This window comes from Oncorhynchus masou, chromosome 8 (genome assembly GCF_036934945.1).
Source record: "Oncorhynchus masou masou isolate Uvic2021 chromosome 8, UVic_Omas_1.1, whole genome shotgun sequence".
Taxonomy (NCBI): Eukaryota; Metazoa; Chordata; class Actinopteri; order Salmoniformes; family Salmonidae; genus Oncorhynchus; species Oncorhynchus masou.
In genome coordinates, this window is record NC_088219.1 from 11584528 (window position 1) to 11608048 (window position 23521).

At 45.8% G+C, this 23521-nt stretch overlaps 1 protein-coding gene across 1 annotated transcript; it reads right to left on the reverse strand.

Moving 5' to 3' along the window:
* Positions 1-7199: 7199 nt before the first annotated feature.
* Positions 7200-20179, reverse strand: sumf2 (sulfatase modifying factor 2). Its single transcript, XM_064971457.1, has 9 exons — positions 19953-20179; positions 19711-19858; positions 13771-13885; positions 13606-13650; positions 13372-13522; positions 13079-13134; positions 11178-11262; positions 8375-8516; positions 7200-7521 (listed from the first exon to the last, which is right to left on the reverse strand). The coding sequence occupies exons 1-9, from the start codon at positions 20038-20040 to the stop codon at positions 7443-7445; spliced, it is 909 nt and encodes a 302-aa protein (XP_064827529.1). The 5' UTR covers positions 20041-20179; the 3' UTR covers positions 7200-7442.
* Between the last annotated feature and the right edge of the window lie 3342 nt (positions 20180-23521).

The following is a 23521-nucleotide window of genomic DNA, read 5'->3' on the forward strand; positions in this document are numbered from 1 at the left end:
TGTTTGTCTTCCAATGGACCACATCCTGAGACATCCACATCGTCTGGCTTCAACACTGCCTGCAAAGAGGTTCTGTTGGCCCCCAAACCCCTGTTGATTATGGAACATTGAAAAACCTAGCAAGCTTACGGTGTTAAATGTGATTTAGCGAAGCACCTGGGTGAGTTGGGTTGGAAATTACACAGATACTTTTCCGGAGTGGACACAAGCAATTGGATTCGTTATCCCTGTCCATGCCCTGCCTCCAGTCCTCGTACCTATATGTGAACAAGAGATTCTTATCGAAATTGCAACAAGCGGTTCTGTGAAAACTGAATTTCATCAGAGGCCACTGCCAGATATCTGGATTGGGCTGCGCTCAGAATATGAGTCGCACTGTTAAGACACTGATTCCCTTTGCAACCACGTACCTATGTGAGATTGTATTTTCGGCCCTCACTAGCATGAAAACCAAATACAGGCACAGACAGTGTGTGGGAAATGACTTAAGACTGAGACTCTCTCCAATACAATACAACATTGCAGAGTTATGTGCATCCTTTCAAGCACACCCTTCTCATTAACCTGTGGTGAGTTATTCACAATTTTCCATGAACAAATAAGGTTTTATATGTAAGATTGTTATTAAATAAAGAGCAAAATGATTGATGATTATTATATTATTATTTGTGCCCAAGTGCTATAAGAGCTCTTTGTCACTTCCCACGAGCCGGGTTGTGACAAAAACTCCCACTCATTCTTATGTTTAATAAATGTATCGTATTGTATCAAAAATCCAAGATGGCGTAGCAGTGTCGACGTGGTTTGTTTTCCTCTCGTTTACTTTTTGTATTATTCATCTTTTTTGTATATATTCCAAATTATTATCTATTTTTCAATTTTTAAATTAAATAAACCTTCCGGTCACACGCCTCAGTCAATGTGACATGGATCTGCAATTTTTTTAGACCCTATAGCCAAAACATTCATCAGATGGTAGTCAGCTAATTAGCTAAGTTACTAGCCATGTAATCATTGTTAGCGATTGCTAGTGGCCTTTACCCTCTGCTCAGGTCAAGCACCAGCCGTTTTTTTAGCCTGGATAATACCTGCCAGCATCGGACTGTTTTTCGCCACTATAACAGCAGATTCCTGCCGACCATTGATCATCACAGCTAGCTATGTTCAACTGAGTGACCCAGCCCCGAAGCTAGCCCTGAGCCAGTCGCATCTCCCGGCTAACAAACGAAATTCCCACATGTACAATACCTCTTTCGCCATCTGGCCCGGTCCCTTCATCGACAACGCGCCCCGCCGTACCACCACGACTGGTCCGCAGACATAATTCCATCAGCTGTGCCTTCAACCGGCCTTTGCCAGACGACGGGGCAGACGCTTCTCCTTACCCCGGACTGCTAACTTTAAACGCTGTGTCTCCCACGTGATAGCTTAGTAACAACTACCTAGAGGTTTCCCTGTTTCATCTACTGCTGTACACTGGACCCTATGATCACTTGGCCACATACAGTGGGGCAAAAAAGTATTTATTCAGCCACCAATTGTGCAAGTTCTCCCCCTTAAAAAGATGAGAGAGGCCTGTAATTTTCATCATAGGTACACTTCAATTATGACAGACAAAATGAGAAGAAAAAAATCCAGAAAATCACATTGTAGGATTTTTAATGAATTTATTTGCAAATTATGGTGGAAAATAAGTATTTGGTCAATAACAAAAGTTTATCTCAATAATTTGTTATATACCCTTTGTTGGCAATGACAGAGGTCAAACATTTTCTGTAAGTATTCACAAGGTTTTCACACACTGTTGCTGGTATTTTGGCCCATTCCTCCATGCAGACCTCCTCTAGAGCAATGATGTTTTGGGGCTGTTGCTGGGCAACACAGACTTTCAAGTCCCTCCAAAGATTTTCTATGGGGTTGAGATCTGGAGACTGGCTAGGCCACTCCAGGACCTTGAAATGCTTCTTACGAAGCCACTCCTTCGTTGCCCGGGCGGTGTGTTTGGGATCATTGTCATCCTGAAAGCCATGTTTCATCTTCAATGCCCATGGAAGGAGTTTTTCACTCAATCTCACGATACATGGCCCCATTCATTCTTTCCTTTACACGGATCAGTCGTCCTGGTCCCTTTGCAGAAAAACAGCCCCAAAGCACGATGTTTCCACCCCCATGCTTCACAGTAGGTATGGTGTTCTTTGGATGCAACTCAGCATTCTTTGTCCTCCAAACATGACGAGTTGAGTTTTTACCAAAAAGTTATATTTTGGTTTCATCTGACCATGTGACATTCTCCCAATCTTCTTCTGGATCATCCAAATGCTCTCTAGCAAACTTCAGATGGGCCTGGACATGTACTGGCTTAAGCAGGGGGACACGTCTGGCACTGCAGGATTTGAGTCCCTGGTGGCGTAGTGTGTTACTGATGGTAGGCTTTGTTACTTTGGTCCCAGCTCTCTGCAGGTCATTCTCTAGGTCCCACCGTGTGGTTCTGGGATTTTTGCAGTTCAAGCTTCTAATTAAAAAAATTAATCTCTCCAGAAATAAGTCTCTCACTGTTGCCGCCTGTTATAGACCCCCCTCAGCTCCCAGCTGTGCCCTGGACACCATATGTGAATTGATTGACCCCCATATATCTTCAGAGTTAGTTCTGTTAGGTGACCTAAACTGGGATATGCTTAACACCCCAGCAGTCCTACAATCTAAGCTAGATGTCCCTCAATCTCACACAAATTATCAAGGAACCCACCAGGTACAACCCTAAATCCGTAAACATGGGCACCCTTATAGATATTATCCTGACCAACTTGCCCTCCAAATACACCTCTACTGTTTTCAATCAGGATCTCAGCGATCACTGCCTCATTGCATGCATCCGCTATGGGTCCGCGGGCAAATGACCACCCCTCATCACTGTCAAATCCTCCCTAAAACACTTCTGCAAGCAGGCCTTTCTAATCGACCTGGCCCAAGTATCCTGGAAGGATATTGACCTCATCCCGTCAGTCGAGGTTGCCTGGTCGTTCTTCAAAAGTAATTTCCTCATCATCTTAAATAAGCATGCCCCGTTCAAAAATGTAGAACTAAGAACAGATATAGCCCTTGGTTCATTCCAGACCTGACTGCCCTTGACCAGCACAAAAACATCCTGTGGCGGACTGCAATAGCATCGAATAGTCCCCGCGATATGGAACTGTTCAGGGAAGTCAGGAACCAATACACACAGTCAGTCAGGAAAGCAAAGGCTAGCTTTTTCAAACAGAAATTTGCATCCTGTAGCTCTAACTCCAAAAAGTTTTGGGACACTGTAAAGTCCATGGGGAACAAGAGCACCTCCTCCCAGCTGCCCACTGCACTGAGGCTAGGCGACACGGCCACCACCGATAAATCCATGATAATCGAAAATTTCAATAAGCATTTCTCTACGGCTGGCCATGCTTTCCTCCTGGCTACCCCAACCCCGGCCAACAGCTCTGCACCCTCTCGCAGCTACTTGCCCGAGCCTCCCCATCTTCTCCTTCACCCAAATCCAGATCGCAGATGTTCTGAAAGAGGTGCAAAACCTGGACCCGTACAAATCACCTGGGATAGACGATCTGGACCCTCTCTTTCTAAAATTATCAGCCGCCATTGTTGTAACCCCTATTACCAGTCTGTTCAACCTCTCTTTCATTTTGTCCGAGATTCCTAAAGATTGGAAAGATGCCGCAGTCATCCCCCTCTTCAAAGTGGGTGACACTCTAGACCCAAACTGTTACAGACCTATATCATTCCTGCCCTGCCTTTCTAAAGTTTTTGAAAGCCAAGTTAATAAACAGATCACCAACCATTTCGAATCCCACCGTACCTTCTCCGCTGTGCAATCCGGTTTCCGAGCTGGTCACAGGTGCACCTCAGCCACGCTCAAGGTCCTAAACGATATCATAACCGTATTCTTATTGGCAGACTCAATAGCCTTGGTTTCTCAAATGACTGCCTCGCCTGGTCCACCAACTACTTTGCAGATAGAGTTCAGTGTGTAAAATCAGAGGGCCTGTTGTCCGGACCTCTGGCAGTCTCTATGGCGCTACCACAGGGTTCAATTCTCAGGCTGAATCTTTTCTCTGTATATATCAACGATGTCGCTCTTGCTGCGGGTGACTCCCTGATCCACCTCTACGCAGACAACCCCATTCTGTATACATCTGGCCCTTCTTTGGACACTGTGTTAACTAACCTCCAAACGAGCTTCAATGCCATACAACACTCCTTCCGTGGCCTCCAACTGCTCTTAAACGCTAGCAAAACCAAATGCATGCTTTTCAATCGTTCGCTGCCCGCACCCGCCCGCCCGACTAGCATCATTACTCTGGACGGTTCTGACCTAGAATAAGTGGACAACTACAAATACCTAGGTGTCTGGCTAGACTGTAAACTATCCTTCCAGACTCATATCAAACATCTCCAATCCAAAATCAAATCTAGAATTGGCTTTCTATGTCGCAACAAAGCCTCCTTCACTCACGCCGCCAAACTTACCCTGGTAAAACTGACTATCCTACCGATCCTCGACTTCGGTGACGTCATCTACAAAATAGCTTCCAATACTCTACTCAGCAAATTGGATGCAGTCTATCACAGTGCCATCCGTTTTGTACCAAAGCGCCTTATACTACCCACCACAACGACCTGTATGCTCTAGTCGGCTGGCCCTGGCTACATATTCGTCGCAAGACCCACTGGCTCCAGGTCATCTACAAGTCTATGCTAGCTAAGGCTCCGCCTTATCTCAGCTCACTGGTCACGATAACAACACCCACCCATAGCACGCGCTCCAGTAGATATATCTCACTGGTCATCCCCAAAGCCAACACCTCCTTTGGCCACCCTTTCTTCCAGTCCTCTGCTGCCAGTGACTGGAACGAATTGCAAAAATCGCTGAAGTTGGAAACTTACAATTCCCTCACTAACTTTAAACATCAGCTATCTGAGCAGCTAACCGATCGCTGTAGCTGTTCATAGTCCATCTGTAAACAGCCCACCCAATCTACCTACCTCATCCCCATATTGTTTTTATTTACTTTTCTGCTCTTTTGCACACCAGTATCACTACTTACACACCATCGCTCATCATCTGCTCATCTATCACTCCAGTGTTAATCTGCTAAATTGTAATTACTTTGCTACTATGGCCTATTTATTGCCATACCTCCTCATGCCATTTGCACACACTGTATATAGACTTTATTTTTTTCTATTGTGTTATTGACTGTACACTTGTTTATTCCATGTAACTCGGTGTTGTTGTTTCTGTCGCTCTGCTTTGCTTTATCTTGGCCAGGTAGCAGTTGTAAATGACAACTTGACCTCAACTAGCCTACCTGGTTAAATAAAGGTGAAATAAAAAATATTTAAAAAATTACAAAAAATAGCGTGTGTGTGGCAGACTTACAATGATGGCAAAAGAAAACACATTTGAGAGTGCGCTGACCCTGGTGCTAGAGGGGGTACGCAGCTAGAGGTTGAATGTTTGAAGGGGTACTGGACAATAAAACGTTTAGGAACCACTGATGTAGACTAACCTACCCGCACAGCCTACCCACAATGTGACTGGAGGAGGCACAATTTCTGTTTAACAAAACAGTTTGTGACAAAACTACCGGTAGAGTTGAAAATGCGATGGAAACACAGTGAAAATGACATTTTTATCTCAGTACATGAAAACACAAGTGAAGAAGTACATTTTGTGTGCACTAAGTCGGTTTGGTGGAAACACACCACTGGTGGGAAAATGTGCATATTTTCTTCATGCAGATTTTAGAATATTCACATGAAAATCTGTTGCCAATCGGATTGGAAACCTAGCTACTGCGTAGTGTAGGTAAGTAGTGTAGGTAAGTAGTGTAGGTAGGTAAGGGATGAAGTGAAAACCTATAGGATCGCTCTCCGCAAGGTTGGTTGGGCATGAAATGACAGCAAGCTTTACAATACTGAGCCATGCTAACAGACAAGTGGGGTGGCAAGTAGCCTAGTGGTTAGAGCATTGAGCCAGTAACTGTAAAGGTTGCTAGATTGAATCCCCGCGCTGACAAGGTAAAAATCTGTCGTTCTGCCCCTGAACAAGGCAGTTAACCCACTTGTTCCTTGGCTGTCATTGTAAATAAGAATTTGTTCTTAATTGACTTGCCTAGTTAACTGACTTGCCTACTTATCACAGTTATACTTCAACTATATCTTTATTCACTTATTAATAAGGAAAACATGTCACACCACATACATAAGTGGATGTGAGTGCTCTGCAATAACGATGGCTGGTCGACGAACCATCCTTAGATGATTCGTTGAGAGCCCCGACACAAAGGATACAAAAATCTTTTATAGCAAAGATACACCCATTAGTCTACATGACAATCAACAGATGTGTGGATTGGGTCAAAAGGTTAGGATTTGTATGAAGGAAATGAATAATTCACAGAAGACAGTATCTGCTGTAAAGACTGTTCTCATTGTTTGGAAACCAGGGTCTGGCCCCCAAAACAAGGTTCCTCTCATCATTATCCATTCCCGAGCCATCTCCACCCTGGTACCTCCTGGCACACAAACACCAACTCATGCTATGGAATGCGGTCTTTTAGGTTATCACCAAAGGCATCGTAAATCTACTGTCAGCATTAAATCTCCCAGAGGCCCAACTCAGAAGACCACGCACAGATGAGTGCTCTAAGAACCCTATGATCGCAAATGGTTAAAAGTAGTCCTTGTGCATAGAGTTGTATGGTTTGTTTCAAACATTTTAAAATGAATAATCTTAGTGTCGGCATCACTCTGTTACCATGGAATTGCCCTACAGCTCAGTTCAGTCCTACATTCTGTGTCATCACTTACAGTGAGCTCCAAAAGTATTGGGACAGTGACACATTTTTGTTGTTGTTTTGGCTCTGTACTCCAGCACCTTAGATTTGAAATGATACACTTGACTATGGAGGTTAAAGTGCAGACTGTCAGCTTTAACTTGAGGGTATTTTCATCCATGTCGGTTTGAACCGTTTAGAAATTACAGCACTTTTTGCTGATAGTTCCCCCATTTTAGGGGACCAAAAGTATTGGGACAAATTCACTTACTTGTATTTAAGTAGTCAAAAGTTTAGTTTTTGGTCCCATATTCTTAGTGCACAATGTCAAAGTGTGAAAAATGATTGTAAGTAAGTACATTTTACAACATCTTGATGTAAAATCTTGTTTATTGCTTGTATTACAGTAGTTTGTAGAAAAAGACATAGGTTAAGCAGATTGATTTGAGCCCAGGTCTCCACAGGAGAAAAATGTTCCTGCACATTATCAACATCATCACCACTGTCTTGAGTCTTGACTTTACTAAATGCTATGGTCACTGCATAGTACCTATAACTGGTTGCTATCTTGCTCTCCCTTGTGGCATAATTTTTATCGTCTTCGTTTATTGGTCCCTACAGCTCCGTTTTGTCCTTCCTGGCAGCACACCTGAAGCCCAGGTTATCAGAAGCCGAGTCCGGAGTGTTCCCCATCCTGTAGAAACACAGAATCAAAACACAGTCCCATTTCAACACCCACACTTTCCAAGTAAAGTAACAGCAACTGATCCTCAAACCCTCATTCTATACATTGAAAACCGAAAGGTTACTGGATCGAAACCCAAGCCGACAAGGTAAAAATCTGTCATTCTGCCCCTGAGCAGGGCAGTTAACCCCCCCCAACAACTGCTCCCCGGGCGCCGATGATGTGGAGATTGATTAAGGCAGCCCCCTGCACCTCTCTGATTTAGAGGGGTTGGGTTAAATGCGGAAGACACATTTAAGTTGAATACATTCAGTTGGACAACTGACTAGGCATCCCCCTTTCCCTTTCCATGACTTGGGGGTGAAATATATAACATCTCTTATTTTTTTTAAAACTGGTATTTTAACACCTGCCGAATAGAAACATCAAATGGCCCTTCTCCTGAAAAAGTTAATTGGGCCGGATAAACTGAAGTGGACTCGACCCGGGTACCATTAGCTGGAGCTCGGGGTAATATGACTCTGACAGACTCGGGAAGAGCTCGGCCTGCATGAAACCCCCTTGAGTCCAAGTCCATGCCGAGTCTCGGATTAGGCCCGAGCCCAGCGTGTTGACTGGATACAGTATGCCACAAGACCCTAACCCACTTTGGTGCGCTCTGCCAGCTGTTGTTTGACAAGATGAATCATGCAAACCCTGCTGGAACAGAAAATTACTCACATTTTTTAATAATTGGAATGTTTCTAGATTATTACATGCAATGGGGGCATAAGACGTCCCGACCAGATTTCAACAAGTAAAATACGTCTTTATCACGTCGTATGCCTACTGGGTAAGCTTTGCATCCACAACGTTCACTTGCCTGGTCGTGATTCGAGCCTTGTGATTGGCTGATCCATCTTCCGTGTCGATCCAGGAACCACCACGCAGCACGAACATTGGTCGTCCTCCAGGGAAGGGTGTAGATGTCCACTCCCATGCATTTCCTATCATGTCATATAGTCCTGAGGGAGGGGACAGAGAGACAAACTGATGACCAATTATAAATGGACCCCTGGCTCATTGTCCAATGTCTGTGGAGTCACTCCTACGTGACTTTGTTTCTTCAACCGGCAGTCCAGGCAGAATCATTGTGCTGTCACTTACCTATACACTACTCCTGGCAACTACTCCTATACACTACCCCTGGCCACTACTCCCTATACACTACTCCTGGCCACTACTCCCTATACACTACTCCTGGCAACTACTCCTATACACTACCCCTGGACAATACTCCCTATACACTACTCCTGGCCACTACTCCCTATACACTACTCCTGGCAACTACTCCTATACACTACCCCTGGACAATACTCCCTATACACTACTCCTGGCCACTACTCCCTATACACTACTCCTGGCCACTACTCCCTATACACTACTCCTGGCCACTACTCCCTATACACTACTCCTGGCAACTACTCCTATACACTACTCCTGGCAACTACTCCTATACACTACTCATGGCCACTACCCCTGACCACTACTTCCCTATACACTACCCCTGGCCACTACTCCTATACACTACCCCTGGTCACTTCTCCTATACACTACCCCTGGTCACTTCTCCTATACACTACACCTGGCAACTACTCCTATACACTACCCCTGGCCACTACTCCTATACACTACCCCTGGCCACTACTCCTATACACTACCACTGGCCACTACTACTATACACTACCCCTGACCACTACCCCCTATACACTACTTCTGGCCACTACCCCTGACCACTACTCCCTATACACTACCCCTGGCCACTACTCCCTATACACTACCCCTGGCCACTACTCCCTATACACTACCCCTGGCCACTACTCCTATACACTACCCCTGGCCACTACTCCTATACACTACCCCTGGCCAATACATCCTATACACTACCCCTGGCCACTACTCCCTATACACTGCTCCTATACACCACTCCTGGCCACTACTCCTATCCACTACTCCCAATACACTACTCCTGTACACTACCCCTGACCACTACCCCTGACCACTACCCCCTATACACTACTCCTGGCCACTACACCTGACAACTACTCCGTATACACTACCCCTGGCCACTACTTCCTATACACTACTCCTGGCCACGACTCCTATACACTACCCCTGGCCACTACTCTTATACACTACCCCTGGCCACTACTCTCTATACACTACTCCTGGCCACTACTCCCTATACACTGCTCCTATACACCACTCCTGGCCACTACTCCTATCCACTACTCCCAATACACTACCCCTATACACTACCCCTATACACTACCCCTGACCACTACCCCTGGCCACTACCCCTGGCCACTACTCTTATACACTATCCCTGGCCACTACTCTCTATACACTACCCCTGGCCACTACTCTCTATACACTACTCCTGGCCACTACTCCCTATACACTACCCCTGGCCACTACCCCTGACCACTACCCCTGGCCACTACTCCTGGCCACTACCCCTGACCACTACCCCTGGCCACTACTCCTGGCCACTACCCCTGACCACTACACCCTATACACTACTCCTGGCCACTACCCCTATACACTAACCCTGGCCACTACCCCTGACCACTACTCCCTATACACTACCACTGGCCACTACTTCCTATACACTACTCCTGGCCACTACCCCTATACACTAACCCTATACACTACCCCTGACCACTACCCCCTATACACTACTCCTGGCCACTACCCCCTATACACTACTCCTGGCCACTACCCCTGGCCACTACCCCTGGCCACTACCCCTGGCCACTACCCCTGACCACTACCCCCTATACACTACTCCTGGCCACTACCCCTGACCACTACTCCCTATACACTACCACTGGCCACTACTTCCTATACACTACTCCTGGCCACTACCCCTATACACTAACCCTATACACTACCCCTGACCACTACCCCCTATACACTACTCCTGGCCACTACCCCCTATACACTACTCCTGGCCACGACTCCTATACACTACCCCTGGCCACTACTCTTATACACTACCCCTGGCCACTACTCCCTATACACTACCCCTGGCCACTACTTCTATACACTACTCCTGGCCACTACTCCTATCCATTACTCCCTATACACTACTCCTGGCCACTACTCCTATCCATTACTCCCTATACACTACTCCTGGCCACTACTCCTATCCACTACTCCCTATACACTACTCCTGGCCACTACTCCCGGCCACTACTCCCTATACACTACCCCTGGCCACTACTTCTATACACTACTCCTATACACTACTCCCTATACACTACTCCTGGCCACTACTCCTATACACTACTCCTGGCCACTAATCCTATACAGTACTCCTGGCCACTAATCCTATATACTACTCCTGGCCACTACTTCTATACACTACTCCTATACACTACTCCTGGCCACTAATCCTATACACTACTCCTGGCCACTAATCCTATACACTACTCCTGGCCACTAATCCTATACACTACTCCTGGCCACTAATCCTATACAGTACTCCTGGCCACTAATCCTATATACTACTCCTGGCCACTACTATGTCAATCTGAATGAATTGGATATGGATCAAGAAAATGGTGATGCTCTGATTCTCCCGTTACTAAGCTGGGTGGAAGGCTGTATAAAGGGATATTTACCAAAACTGTTCTGAGGAGGGAAAGCAGTGACAGGGGCGATACCATGGTAACCGTCCTCTGCTGTGTCTCCATCCGGGAAAAGGCCCTGAAACACACATACAAAACACAACAGGATAATAATATGTCTCATTTATAACAGGTCGTAATCAATATAACGTCACAATAGTGTTCGATTTGGCTGCTGAGGAGCAAGGAGACCCTCCAGCTCCTCTAAAACCAACTACGTGCCGTTTTCAAGGGATTGTTAAATAACGGTTATAGGCTAACTATTTAGGTGGGAATTGTGAAGCAAAAGTCCCAACTTTAAATCTTCATCATACTTCCTCTTATTATTATTATTATTATTATTATTATTATTCTGCACGCTACTCCTCTTACACCATTTAAGATAGTAATGCCATTCAAACTTAAAAATGTGCAGACTGGAATAGTGTGGTTGCATACCACTTATTGCTATTATTTATACTTTTTAAACTACATTTTTTCGTCATTCTTTTTGTCCATCATCATTCACTTTAATTTTACTTTTGAAAAAAGCTCCCCATTGTGACATCATCACTTCCAACTTCCGTTCACTGGAAATGCAACAAATCAGCAGCTTTGACCACTTTGCTAAACACAAGTTGGAGGGTATGACATCTTTCTCTACCTCTCTACTATTCAAATCTGAAATTATAACTGAATTATCTGGTTCCGATCAAACGTTACAGCTGTATAAGTGACCGCATCAACAACAATTTCTGTAACTTTTTATAAACAACTGACATTCTGGCCACTTTCTGAACAAGTTAGACAAAAAGTTTGAGGTTATGACATCTTTGTCTACATTTCTGTTATTCAAATCTGGAACAGAAATATCTTGTGCAGATCTAACAATATAGCTGTTTTAGTAATCGCATCAACAACTTTGTCTTAATTTTCCCAAACAACTGCCATTTTGACCACTTTCCCAACACTTTGGTCTACTTCTCTGCTCTTCAAATCTGAAATAAGAACAGAAATATCTACTACCAATCTAGAGTTACAGCTGTTTTTTAACCACATCAACTATTAACTGCTATGGAACTTTTCTGAACTTTCAATTTATAACAATGGGGGAGCACATTCTAAGCATGACACACATCTTGGCAAAGGAGAAACGCTCACTAACAGGGAAGTAAACAAATTTGTGCACAAAGTTCGAGAGAAATCATCTTTTTGTGTGCATGGAACATTTCTGGGATCTTTTAATTCAGCTCTGCTTGATAGGCAGAGCCCACAAATAATGGGAAATTCACCTAAATCACTCATACCTTTCAGGTATAGTTCACTTTTTATATCACTCAAATATCCAATTAATGGTGACCACGAAAGATATCGTGAGGCCCTCACGTATCTGAAGTTACATGAATTTATTTTTACTGATGAAAAGCATGCAGTTACTTGCTGTAATTGTTTTGCATGGAATAATCTGACATTTGAAGTTCTGACTCTGCGCTTCAAGAGGTGATGATATTACAACCAAATAATTAACATTTATTTAACAATGAAAACTGCACAGTTGTCAATTGTTTTTGCAGAGCTGCGAGTCTCCTTGTCCCCCAGCAGACAAATTGAACACTCTGCACCTAAATGTGATGTTTTATTGATAGCGACATATACTGCTATGTGATGTAACCTTACTGATGATTTAAGTCAACAGTACAAGGGATACTAATTGTAAACACTTTATAAATCATGAATAAAATATTTTTGAGCAAATCCTAACATGGAAATTGGTAAAGTATGTAGGTTATGTAAGTTTTAACTTTGGCTTTAGAACACACAAACCAAATATATATTTTTAAAGAATTACTGAGAGGGTTGAGAAGAACGTTAGAATGTTCATTTCAGGATGGTGAATGTGATGTCATTCGCCTGACCTGCCACAGGTTGGAGCGGTTGGCCTGGAATTTGTTTCCCCAGGGATACGTTCTACCTGGAGCGAAGAAGGAGTTCTGTTATCATCATGGAATGGAGGAGGGCTGTTATACATGAATGGTTATTCATTTGAAGCTTAATAAAAACACTTAACAAGATGTAGAATTCTAATTCCATGGGTTCTTATTATATGGTGAGATATGTCTTATTCTTTGTGGAGATCCACCCCAGCCGGCATTGTAATAAAGACAATCCCACTACAATTTTTTATTTTTTGTTAGCGAGCCCCACTCACCCTGCAGACCCCCACGCGCAGCCCACTCCCACTCCTCCTCGCTGGGCAGCCTCCTCCCCCTCCAGCTGCAGAAGGCCTGGGCATCGTTCCAGCTCACCTGGACCACTGGGGAGTCCAGACGCTCCCGGATCCCAGAACCAGGACCTGCAGGCTGGACAAACACATGGAGAGGAGTCAGGTAGTCCAGATATAGGTACAGGGGGGATGGGAAAAACTAAAAAATGACTTCATTACCTGCCTCCAAAACACCCGCTCGACTGGCATCCACCAAGGTGCTGACTTCAGGGGTGAAAGGAGAGTTAATCATTATCACAATTCAGAAGGAACTCCCTGACTTACCTTTCACCTATCAGTGTGAGAGAGGGTTGATATGAAATGCAGAAGTGACTTTCAACATACCTCTATTTTCTCTGTGACTTTGCTCTTCAGCTCTTCAGACACAAAGTCCTGGAACACAAAACTCCAGCCGAAGGTCTCCGCTTCAGTCTTGTATTTCTGTGCCCTGACAAACTCCCTGGGATGAAGACAATAAACCACTTCAATATTCTCAGTTTACAGTGTCAACTAGTGTACCCACTTACAAACCGACCAAGCATAGTCTTTTGGCTATCTTGGTGCAGACATGCCTCAATTTCAACGTCCACGGACATAGATTTTTTTGTCCGGACCAGACCAGATCTGAACCATTCATAGACGTCTGTGTTTGGTTCAGATCTGGCCTGGTCCGGACCGGCCTCGATTTGGCCCAAACATAGACGTACATTATTTCTCACAAGTTTGGACAGCATAGTACTGTAGAATACAGAAGAGTGTAGTACAATACAGTACAATCAAGAAAAGTAAAGTACAGCACAGTAAAGAAAAGTTTACTCTGTTCTCTACTGAACTAAACCATACTGTACTTTACTAAATTAAACTGTACCATAGTGTACTCTGTGCCATACTTCACTGTGCTGTTCAAACTTGTGCAACACATCAAATCAAAGTTTGTCACATGCGCCGAATACAACAGGTGTAGGTAGACCTTACTGTGAAATACTACTTACAAGCCCTTAACCAACAATGCAGTTCAAGACATAGTTAAGAAAATATTTACTAAATAAACTAAAGTAATAAAAAAAAAAAAATTAACACAATAAAATAAATGAGCCTATATACAGAGGGTACATGTATCAAGTCAATGTGCGGCGGGCGGTACAGGTTATGTCATTTGTACATGTAGGTAGGTGGAAAGTGACTGTGTATAGATAAACAGCGAGTAGCAGCAGTGTAAAAACAAAGAGGGGGGTCAATGTAAATAGTCCGGTGGCTAATTGATTAATTGTTCAGCTGTCTTATGGCTTGGGGTAGAAGCTTTTTGGTCTTAGACTCAGCTCTCCAGTACCGCTTGCCGTGCGGTAGCAGAGAGAACAGTCTATGACATGGGTGACTGGAGTCTTTGACAATTGTTTGGGCCTTCCTCTGACAAAGCCTAGTATAAAGGTACGTGGAGCGGAACAGGTGAACCCAAGAGCAGACTCAGACGAGAAAACTGGGATGAGGTAACCAAGGTATTTATTGAAACATGGGGGGAAGATTGTGCACAGGCCAGGGGAAGCTCGGGCAGGTTTCCGGAAACCAGGTGCGGAGGTTGGGGCTGGAGCGAGAGCTGTTTGAACAGGGTAATCAGGTCCAGAGGCTGGAGCGAGAGCTGTTTGAACAGGGTAATCAGGTCCAGAGGCTGGAGCGAGAGCTGTTTGAACAGGGTAATCAGGTCCAGAGGCTGAGGCTGGAGCGAGAGCTGTTTGAACAGGGTAATCAGGTCCAGAGGTTGAGGCTGGAGCGAGAGCTGTTTGAACAGGGTAATCAGGTCCAGAGGCTGGAGCGAGAGCTGTTTGAACAGGGTAATCAGGTCCAGAGGCTGGAGCGAGAGCTGTTTGAACAGGGTAATCAGGTCCAGAGGCTGGAGCGAGAGCTGTTTGAACAGGGTAATCAGGTCCAGAGGCTGAGGCTGGAGCGAGAGCTGTTTGAACAGGGTAATCAGGTCCAGAGGCTGAGGCTGGAGCGAGAGCTGTTTGAACAGGGTAATCAGGTCCAGAGGCTGAGGCTGGAGCGAGAGCTGTTTGAACAGGGTAATCAGGTCCAGAGGCTGAGGCTGGAGCGAGAGCTGTTTGAACAGGTAATCAGGTCCAGAGGCTGAGGCTGGAGCGAGAGCTGTTTGAACAGGGTAATCAGGTCCAGAGGCTGAGGCTGGAGCGAGAGCTGTTTGAACAGGGTAATCAGGTCCAGAGGCTGAGGCTGGAGCGAGAGCTGTTTGAACAGGGTAATCAGGTCCAGAGGCTGAGGCTGGAGCGAGAGCTGTTTGAACAGGGTAATCAGGTCCAGAGGCTGAGGCTGGAGCGAGAGCTGTTTGAACAGGGTAATCAGGTCCAGAGGCTGAGGCTGGAGCGAGAGCTGTTTGAACAGGGTAATCAGGTCCAGAGGCTGAGGCTGGAGCGAGAGCTGTTTGAACAGGGTAATCAGGTCCAGAGGCTGAGGCTGGAGCGAGAGCTGTTTGAACAGGGTAATCAGGTCCAGAGGCTGAGGCTGGAGCGAGAGCTGTTTGAACAGGGTAATCAGGTCCAGAGGTTGAGGCTGGAGCGAGAGCTGTTTGAACAGGGTAATCAGGTCCAGAGGTTGAGGCTGGAGCGAGAGCTGTTTGAACAGGGTAATCAGGTCCAGAGGCTGAGGCTGGAGCGAGAGCTGTTTGAACAGGGTAATCAGGTCCAGAGGTTGAGGCTGGAGCGAGAGCTGTTTGAACAGGGTAATCAGGTCCAGAGGTTGAGGCTGGAGAGCTGTTTGAACAGGGTAATCAGGTCCAGAGGCTGAGGCTGGAGCGAGAGCTGTTTGAACAGGGTAATCAGGTCCAGAGGCTGAGGCTGGAGCGAGAGCTGTTTGAACAGGGTAATCAGGTCCAGAGGCTGAGGCTGGAGCGAGAGCTGTTTGAACAGGGTAATCAGGTCCAGAGGTTGAGGCTGGAGCGAGAGCTGTTTGAACAGGGTAATCAGGTCCAGAGGCTGAGGCTGGAGAGAGCTGTTTGAACAGGGTAATCAGGTCCAGAGGCTGAGGCTGGAGCGAGAGCTGTTTGAACAGGGTAATCAGGTCCAGAGGCTGAGGCTGGAGCGAGAGCTGTTTGAACAGGGTAATCAGGTCCAGAGGCTGAGGCTGGAGCGAGGCTGTTTGAACAGGGTAATCAGGTCCAGAGGCTGAGGCTGGAGCGAGAGCTTTGAACAGGGTAATCAGGTCCAGAGGCTGAGGCTGGAGGCGAGAGCTGTTTGAACAGGGTAATCAGGTCCAGAGGCTGAGGCTGGAGCGAGAGCTGTTTGAACAGGGTAATCAGGTCCAGAGGCTGAGGCTGGAGCGAGAGCTGTTTGAACAGGGTAATCAGGTCCAGAGGCTGAGGCTGGAGCGAGAGCTGTTTGAACAGGGTAATCAGGTCCAGAGGCTGAGGCTGGAGCGAGAGCTGTTTGAACAGGGTAATCAGGTCCAGAGGCTGAGGCTGGAGCGAGAGCTGTTTGAACAGGGTAATCAGGTCCAGAGGCTGAGGCTGGAGCGAGAGCTGTTTGAACAGGGTAATCAGGTCCAGAGGCTGAGGCTGGAGGGTAATCAGGTCCAGAGGCTGAGGCTGGAGCGAGAGCTGTTTGAACAGGGTAATCAGGTCCAGAGGTTGAGGCTGGAGCGAGAGCTGTTTGAACAGGGTAATCAGGTCCAGAGGCTGAGGCTGGAGAGCTGTTTGAACAGGGTAATCAGGTCCAGAGGAGGCTGAGGCTGGAGCAGGAGAGCTGCTTGAACAGGGTAATCAGGTCCAGAGGCTGAGGCTGGAGGGCAGGAGAGCTGTTTGAACAGGGTAATCAGGTCCAGAGGCTGAGGCTGGAGCGAGAGCTGTTTGAACAGGGTAATCAGGTCCAGAGGCTGAGGCTGGAGCGAGAGCTGTTTGAACAGGGTAATCAGGTCCAGAGGCTGAGGCTGGAGCGAGAGCTGTTTGAACAGGGTAATCAGGTCCAGAGGTTGAGGCTGGAGCGAGAGCTGTTTGAACAGGGTAATCAGGTCCAGAGGTTGAGGCTGGAGCGAGAGCTGTTTGAACAGGGTAATCAGGTCCAGAGGTTGAGGCTGGAGAGCTGTTTGAACAGGGTAATCAGGTCCAGAGGTTGAGGCTGGAGCGAGAGCTGTTTGAACAGGGTAATCAGGTCCAGAGGCTGAGGCTGGAGCGAGAGCTGTTTGAACAGGGTAATCAGGTCCAGAGGTTGAGGCTGGAGCGAGAGCTGTTTGAACAGGGTAATCAGGTCCAGAGGCTGAGGCTGGAGCGAGAGCTGTTTGAACAGGGTAATCAGGTCCAGAGGCTGAGGCTGGAGCGAGAGCTGTTTGAACAGGGTAATCAGGTCCAAAGGGGAATCCAAGGGAGCGTAGAGTGGGGAATCACGGACAGAGTAGCAGTACTGACAAGAAGTTGGACTGGAGACAGGGACCATAGTCAGAGCGGGTAGAACTGTAGCGGAGAGGAAAACAGCGTCAGGCAAGGGAAAACAGGCACAACAGGAACAAACGGCTAGTAACATGGACTGACTGAGCAGAGATTACGATCTGGCAGTGTAAAAGTGGCAGGACTGAGTATTTGTAGGTCTTGATTAAGAAACAGGTTGCAGCTGGTGGGGATCTGCTCTGACTCCAGCACACCTGTCACTGCCCACACAATCACAAACACAGGGAGAGAGCACTGGGGGAGTGGCAGCAGGTCAAAGAGACACAGGATGAGCACTCGAGGGTGTTGCAGGAGCAGATGTGACACCGGATAGTAGGAAGCTTGGCCCCAGTGAAGGACTGGGCCGTATGCACTACCCTCTGTAGCGCCTTACGGTTGGAGGCTGAGCAGTTGCCATAACAGTGCAACCGGTCAGGATGCTCTCAATGGTGCAGCTGTAGAACTTTTTGTGGTTCTGGAAACCCATACCGAATCTTTTTAGTGTCCTGAGGGAGAAAAGGTTTTGTCGTGCCCTCTTCAAGACTGTCTTGCTGTGTTTGACCATGGTAGTTTGAGGGTGACACCAAGGAACTTGAAACTCTCAAACCACTCAACTACAGCCCCGTCGATGTGAATGGGAGCCTGTTCGGCCCTCCGTTTCCTGTAGTCCACGATCAGCCCCTTTGTCTTGCTCACGTTGAGAGAGACGTTGTTGTCCTGACACCACCCAGCCAGGTCTCTGACCTCCTCCCTATAGGCTGTCTCATTGTTGTCGGTGATCAGGCCTACCACTGTTGTGTCCTCAGCAAACTTAATGATGGTGTTGGAATCGTGCTTGGCCATGCAGTGGGTGAACAGAGAGAACAGGAGGGGACTAAACACGCACCCCTAAGGGGCCCACGTGTTGAGGATCAGCGTGGCAGATGTGTTGTTGCCTACCCTTACCACCTGGGGGCGGCCCGTCAGGAAGACCAGTGAGATTGCGCCATCTGTGGATGTATGCGAAATGGAGTGGGTCTAGGGTTTCCGGGATTATGGATTTGATGTGAGCCATGACCAGCCTTTCAAAGCACTTCATGGCTATCGATGTGAGTGCTACGGGGCGTTAATCATTTAGGCAGGTTACTTGGGCACAGGGACAACGGTGGTCTGCTTGAAACAAGTAGGTATTACAGACTCAGTCAGGGAGAGGTTGAAAATGTCAGTGAAGACACTTGCCAGTTGGTCTGCGCATGCTCTTAGTACCCTGGTAATCCGTCAGGCCCCGCGGCCTTGTGAATGTTTACATTTACATTTTGTTAATCCAGCACACTCTTATCCAGAGCATTCAACAGCAATGTACAGTATCACAGTCCTAACAAGAAAATAAAGAACATTACTGAGAATGTTATTGTAGTTGAAGTAGTCTGTCGGTTTATTCTGTAGTTTGGACTACTTTGAACATCATCACTGCCCGTTTTAAAGCTTAAAAACAAAGCTAATATAAGTCCATGTGACAGATGGGAGCAATAATATATATTCTATGTTGCAATCTTCCATTGGTTCCTCCTTCCTATATTAAATGGATAAAAACATCGTCATTGTGATATAATCCTTACTTCCTTGAGAATGTATGTACAGTTGAAGTATGGCCATAGTATAAATTACCAAAAAAAGACAGAACCGAAAATTAACCTGATTTCATTTTCCGGAAGAAAAGAAAAATAACGTATTTTCAACGTCCAGAAAATACACATTTTCAGTTTTTTCAATACTTAAAATTAACCCAACTTCAACGTCTGGAAAATAAGTATTTTATACATCCTTTCAACGTAATGTTGCTTACTGGGAAGTATCATCATCGCTGTATCAAAGTAAGTTACCTGAAGTCAGAATTAGTGACGGGATATTTATCGATACTGAATGGATCGACTGCCACTTCTTTCGTGGGTGATTCTCCATCCCTGCCGTCGGCTGAGTTCGTCCCCATCGTCATCTTTCCTCCTGGAATTTTCACCATTCCTTCATCGTCTGCAGAGTCAAAGATTTACAGTTGTGAAGCTGTATCTGTTGTATTATTTAATTGTGCCGAAAAAGTTGATTAGCATCAGTGAATGTTCCTTACCTGCGATGCAAGACAGAGCGGAGAGGCACAAAATAAGTACTATTCTGAGGTTCATGGTTATAAATTGATAAGGCGATCGTGTTTTCATAAACCAGTGGAATGTGCAGGTCCAGGGTAAGTACGTTCATGTACTTTCAGCACCATAGATCAACGCTCTCTAAGTAGCCATCGTTTTCTGTATATATACTTCTTCAGCTTTACACTGAACCCTGAAACAATTACAGTCGGACTATTTTCACTGGCGGACAGGAAACTGTGGTCCGACTGAAAAAACCAGTTCCCCTTGGAAACAACGAAACGTTGACTCACTTGTGCATCATTTCCATATATAGTTCAAGCGTGTTAGCGTTACATTAATCAGGAATGTTGTGTAAATCTGACTTGTCTTTCTCGTCACGCTTGGAGAACAAAGTTCCATAACTTTAGTCAACGTTTGGTATGGGATCACGGGTGTATTTGGGACAAATTCAGATAGATCCCCCTCGACTTTGTTCCGTTTGTGTTTTGCAACAGAATTGGCGTAATCTGTTGCAATTTCTGATCTCAGGCTAACATCCTCCTGTCATCGGCTGGATTTCCCAAAAACATCATAGTACTAAAATAATCTTAATTCCATTGAAATTAAATGAACGAAAGATGATTGTAGTGCAACGATTCTTTGGGGAAAACAAGCTCTGGTCTGGGCATAATTTCTGCCACCTGTAGGAGGAGGTTAAAGCTGAACGATCAAGTTAAACTGTAAGTGACAATAAGCCAAGTCTACACGTTTTTATGATCGAAATGAATACTTGAAGGTTGACAGTTGGACTTTTGTGAGCCTAACTTTTTAAAAATTAATTTCAGGAGTCTTTCTCTCTGTCACCCATGAAGTGCTCTTCTCACCTGCCCCCAACAACTGTACAACAGCCAACATGCCCCGTTTCCTACTGTCGAAGCCAAGAGGAGAAGACCATCATGACGACAGAAGAGTAAGTATATCTGAAGTAGGCATCATCATACACGAGATCAGGCCTACATGTTTGTTATTTATTTCCATTAGATGTCAGGCCTTTGCTTATCTATGATTTAATAATACCAAAGACAAGAATGCAATGGAAAGTTGTGGAATATCCATGGGGTAACGATGGTATCAGTCTGATGTATTAGGCAACGCTAGTCTTTGCCCAGGGGGCTGTTACATTTTCCCAACCTATATCCTCTCTCCTCCAAACGATGTCTCCGTATCATGTCATCGTTCTTTTCTGTTTTTATCGTAGGGTTCACCTACAGGTACTGCTGTCTGCCGTGGCCCCCCAGGTGTCCCATCCGGAGAACATGGAAGAGAACACCCTGATTATTTTACGAAAGGACGTACTCCGCTCTGCCACCAAGGCATTCAGCTGGAAACTATTCAACCTCAGAGGTTCAATGTGAGGGGTCAGTCGACCAACATGGTTAAACACAGGAGTTCATTCAGCTGTTGATGGCAGCCATCCAAGACTGTTGTTTGTTCCAGGGGCCTCTAGTATTGCACTAGTATTGTAAGATTGCACTGTGTATATGTTCAAATATGACACTTTCTATCTAATCCTAGAACTCTGTCCTGTTGTATCACTTTCAGTGTCCTCCAAGCAGAGTGAACTATAAGGTCCTATATGGTATATTACTACATAGATTGGTGGCCTCTTATGTGCTTTCCATAGTAAAAAAAAACTTTATTTTAATAAGGTGGTATTAACTTGTACCATGTTTTAGTTTCAGCCTGGGATAATGTACAGGCTGGTGGAGAGCATGACCAGTGTCTGAGTGGTGAGATATGGCCCCACTTCCTGTCCAGGAGAACGTTTGATATGATCTGTGGTCTTCCGTCTGCTCCTGTGGCCCTGGACGAGATCACACGAGGAAATACGAGCCGGGCTGGAGAAGGCACGTGACATGTTCATGTGTTCTTTGCCGTATATATTGGTTTGTGTTTGTAGCCTGAGCCCTGGGCTTGTATTCACAAAGCTTCTCAGACTAGGAGTGCTGATCTTGGATCAGGTCCTTCCTGTACATACAGGTAACTGCAAAAATAAAGGAAATGCCATTAGTGTCTTATTCGGGCGTTAGGCCGCCACGAGCCAGAACAGCTTCAGTGTACCTTGGCATAGATTTCTACAAGTGTCTGGAACTCTGTTGGAGTTCTTCCATGAGAAATTCCATAATTTGATGTTTTGTTGATTGTGGTGGAAAATGTTGTCTCAGCCTCTGCTCCAGAATCTTCCATACGTGTTCAATTGGGTTGAGATCTGGTGACTGAGACGGACACATCATATGGCTTACATTGTTTTCATGCTCATCAGACCACACGTGCCCTATGGATGGGGCATTGTCATCCTATGGGGGCAAAGCCATTGTAGCAAACATAATGGCCTGTCCAGCATTGTTATACATGACCCTAAGCATAATGGGATGTTAGAAGAACCTGCTCTCAATCTACTTTTTATCCCTCATTTACTCAAGTGAGAGTATTTAGAGTATTTAAATGTTTTGTATTGTTTGTTGGTTTGGCAATGGCACTGTCAGCCTGAGAAATATGCTGAGAAGGATTATCACCACAGCAAGCAAGGTACTAGGAATCAAACAGACAGGTCTGGATGAGATCTTTAAGGTCAGGGTCCTCCACAAGGTACTTGGAGTCAAACAGACAGGTCTGGATGAGATCTTTAAGGTCAGGGCCCTCCACAAGGCTCACAAAATCATTTTAGACCCAAGCCACCCCCTGTACCCGGACTTTGAACTACTCCCCTCTGGGCGCAGGTATAGGGCACCCCTCAGCAGGAAAAACAGAACTAGACAACCATTTGTGCCAGGTGTGATATCCCTCCTAAATAGCTCGGGCTAATATTCCTATCGACTGACAAAGTCAGTAAGCAGTAAGTAAGTGTTTCCTTTATTTTGGCAGTGACCTGTATACTCTTATTCATTATGATCTAAAATGGCAAACTGATCCTAGATCAGCACTCATACTCTGAGATGCTTTGTGAATACAGACCTGGGGTTGTGATTTGCATTGTGATATCGTGTCATTCAACCCACAGCTTAAGGCGGCCACAACCCTGGAGGCTGCTAGTGAGGTCATGGAGGAAAAGTCTTCAATTCTGCGTCCGCTGGGGGTCCTCAGCCCTGTCCAGACCTGGGAGGACAGGGAAGACATTGTGCGGTTTGCTGCGAGGGGCTATTTGGATGTTTGGTTGTCATGTGGACCAGTAAGTATGTTTTGTACAATAACTGCTGAGTTGGGCCTAGTCACTTTTGGTACATTTGTGAGATAAAACCCTTTACAGTAATTACTTTTATGAGCTCAGTCTCTTGTGCACGTCCCTCACTCTGTGTTGTCCTTTTTGTTGTTTAAACCAAATGAAAGGAGGACTGGCTACACTGGGCTTGCTAGAGGCATCCTGCTGTATTCAAACATATGTTACTAGCCAGACCTCTCTGCAGTAGACCTCACGCTCTTCCACGTGAACTTCTCAGCCCCCGGTAGTGATGAGAGAATAGCTGAGAACATAACATATGGCTACTGGAGGGACTGGCTTATTGGGGTGGAG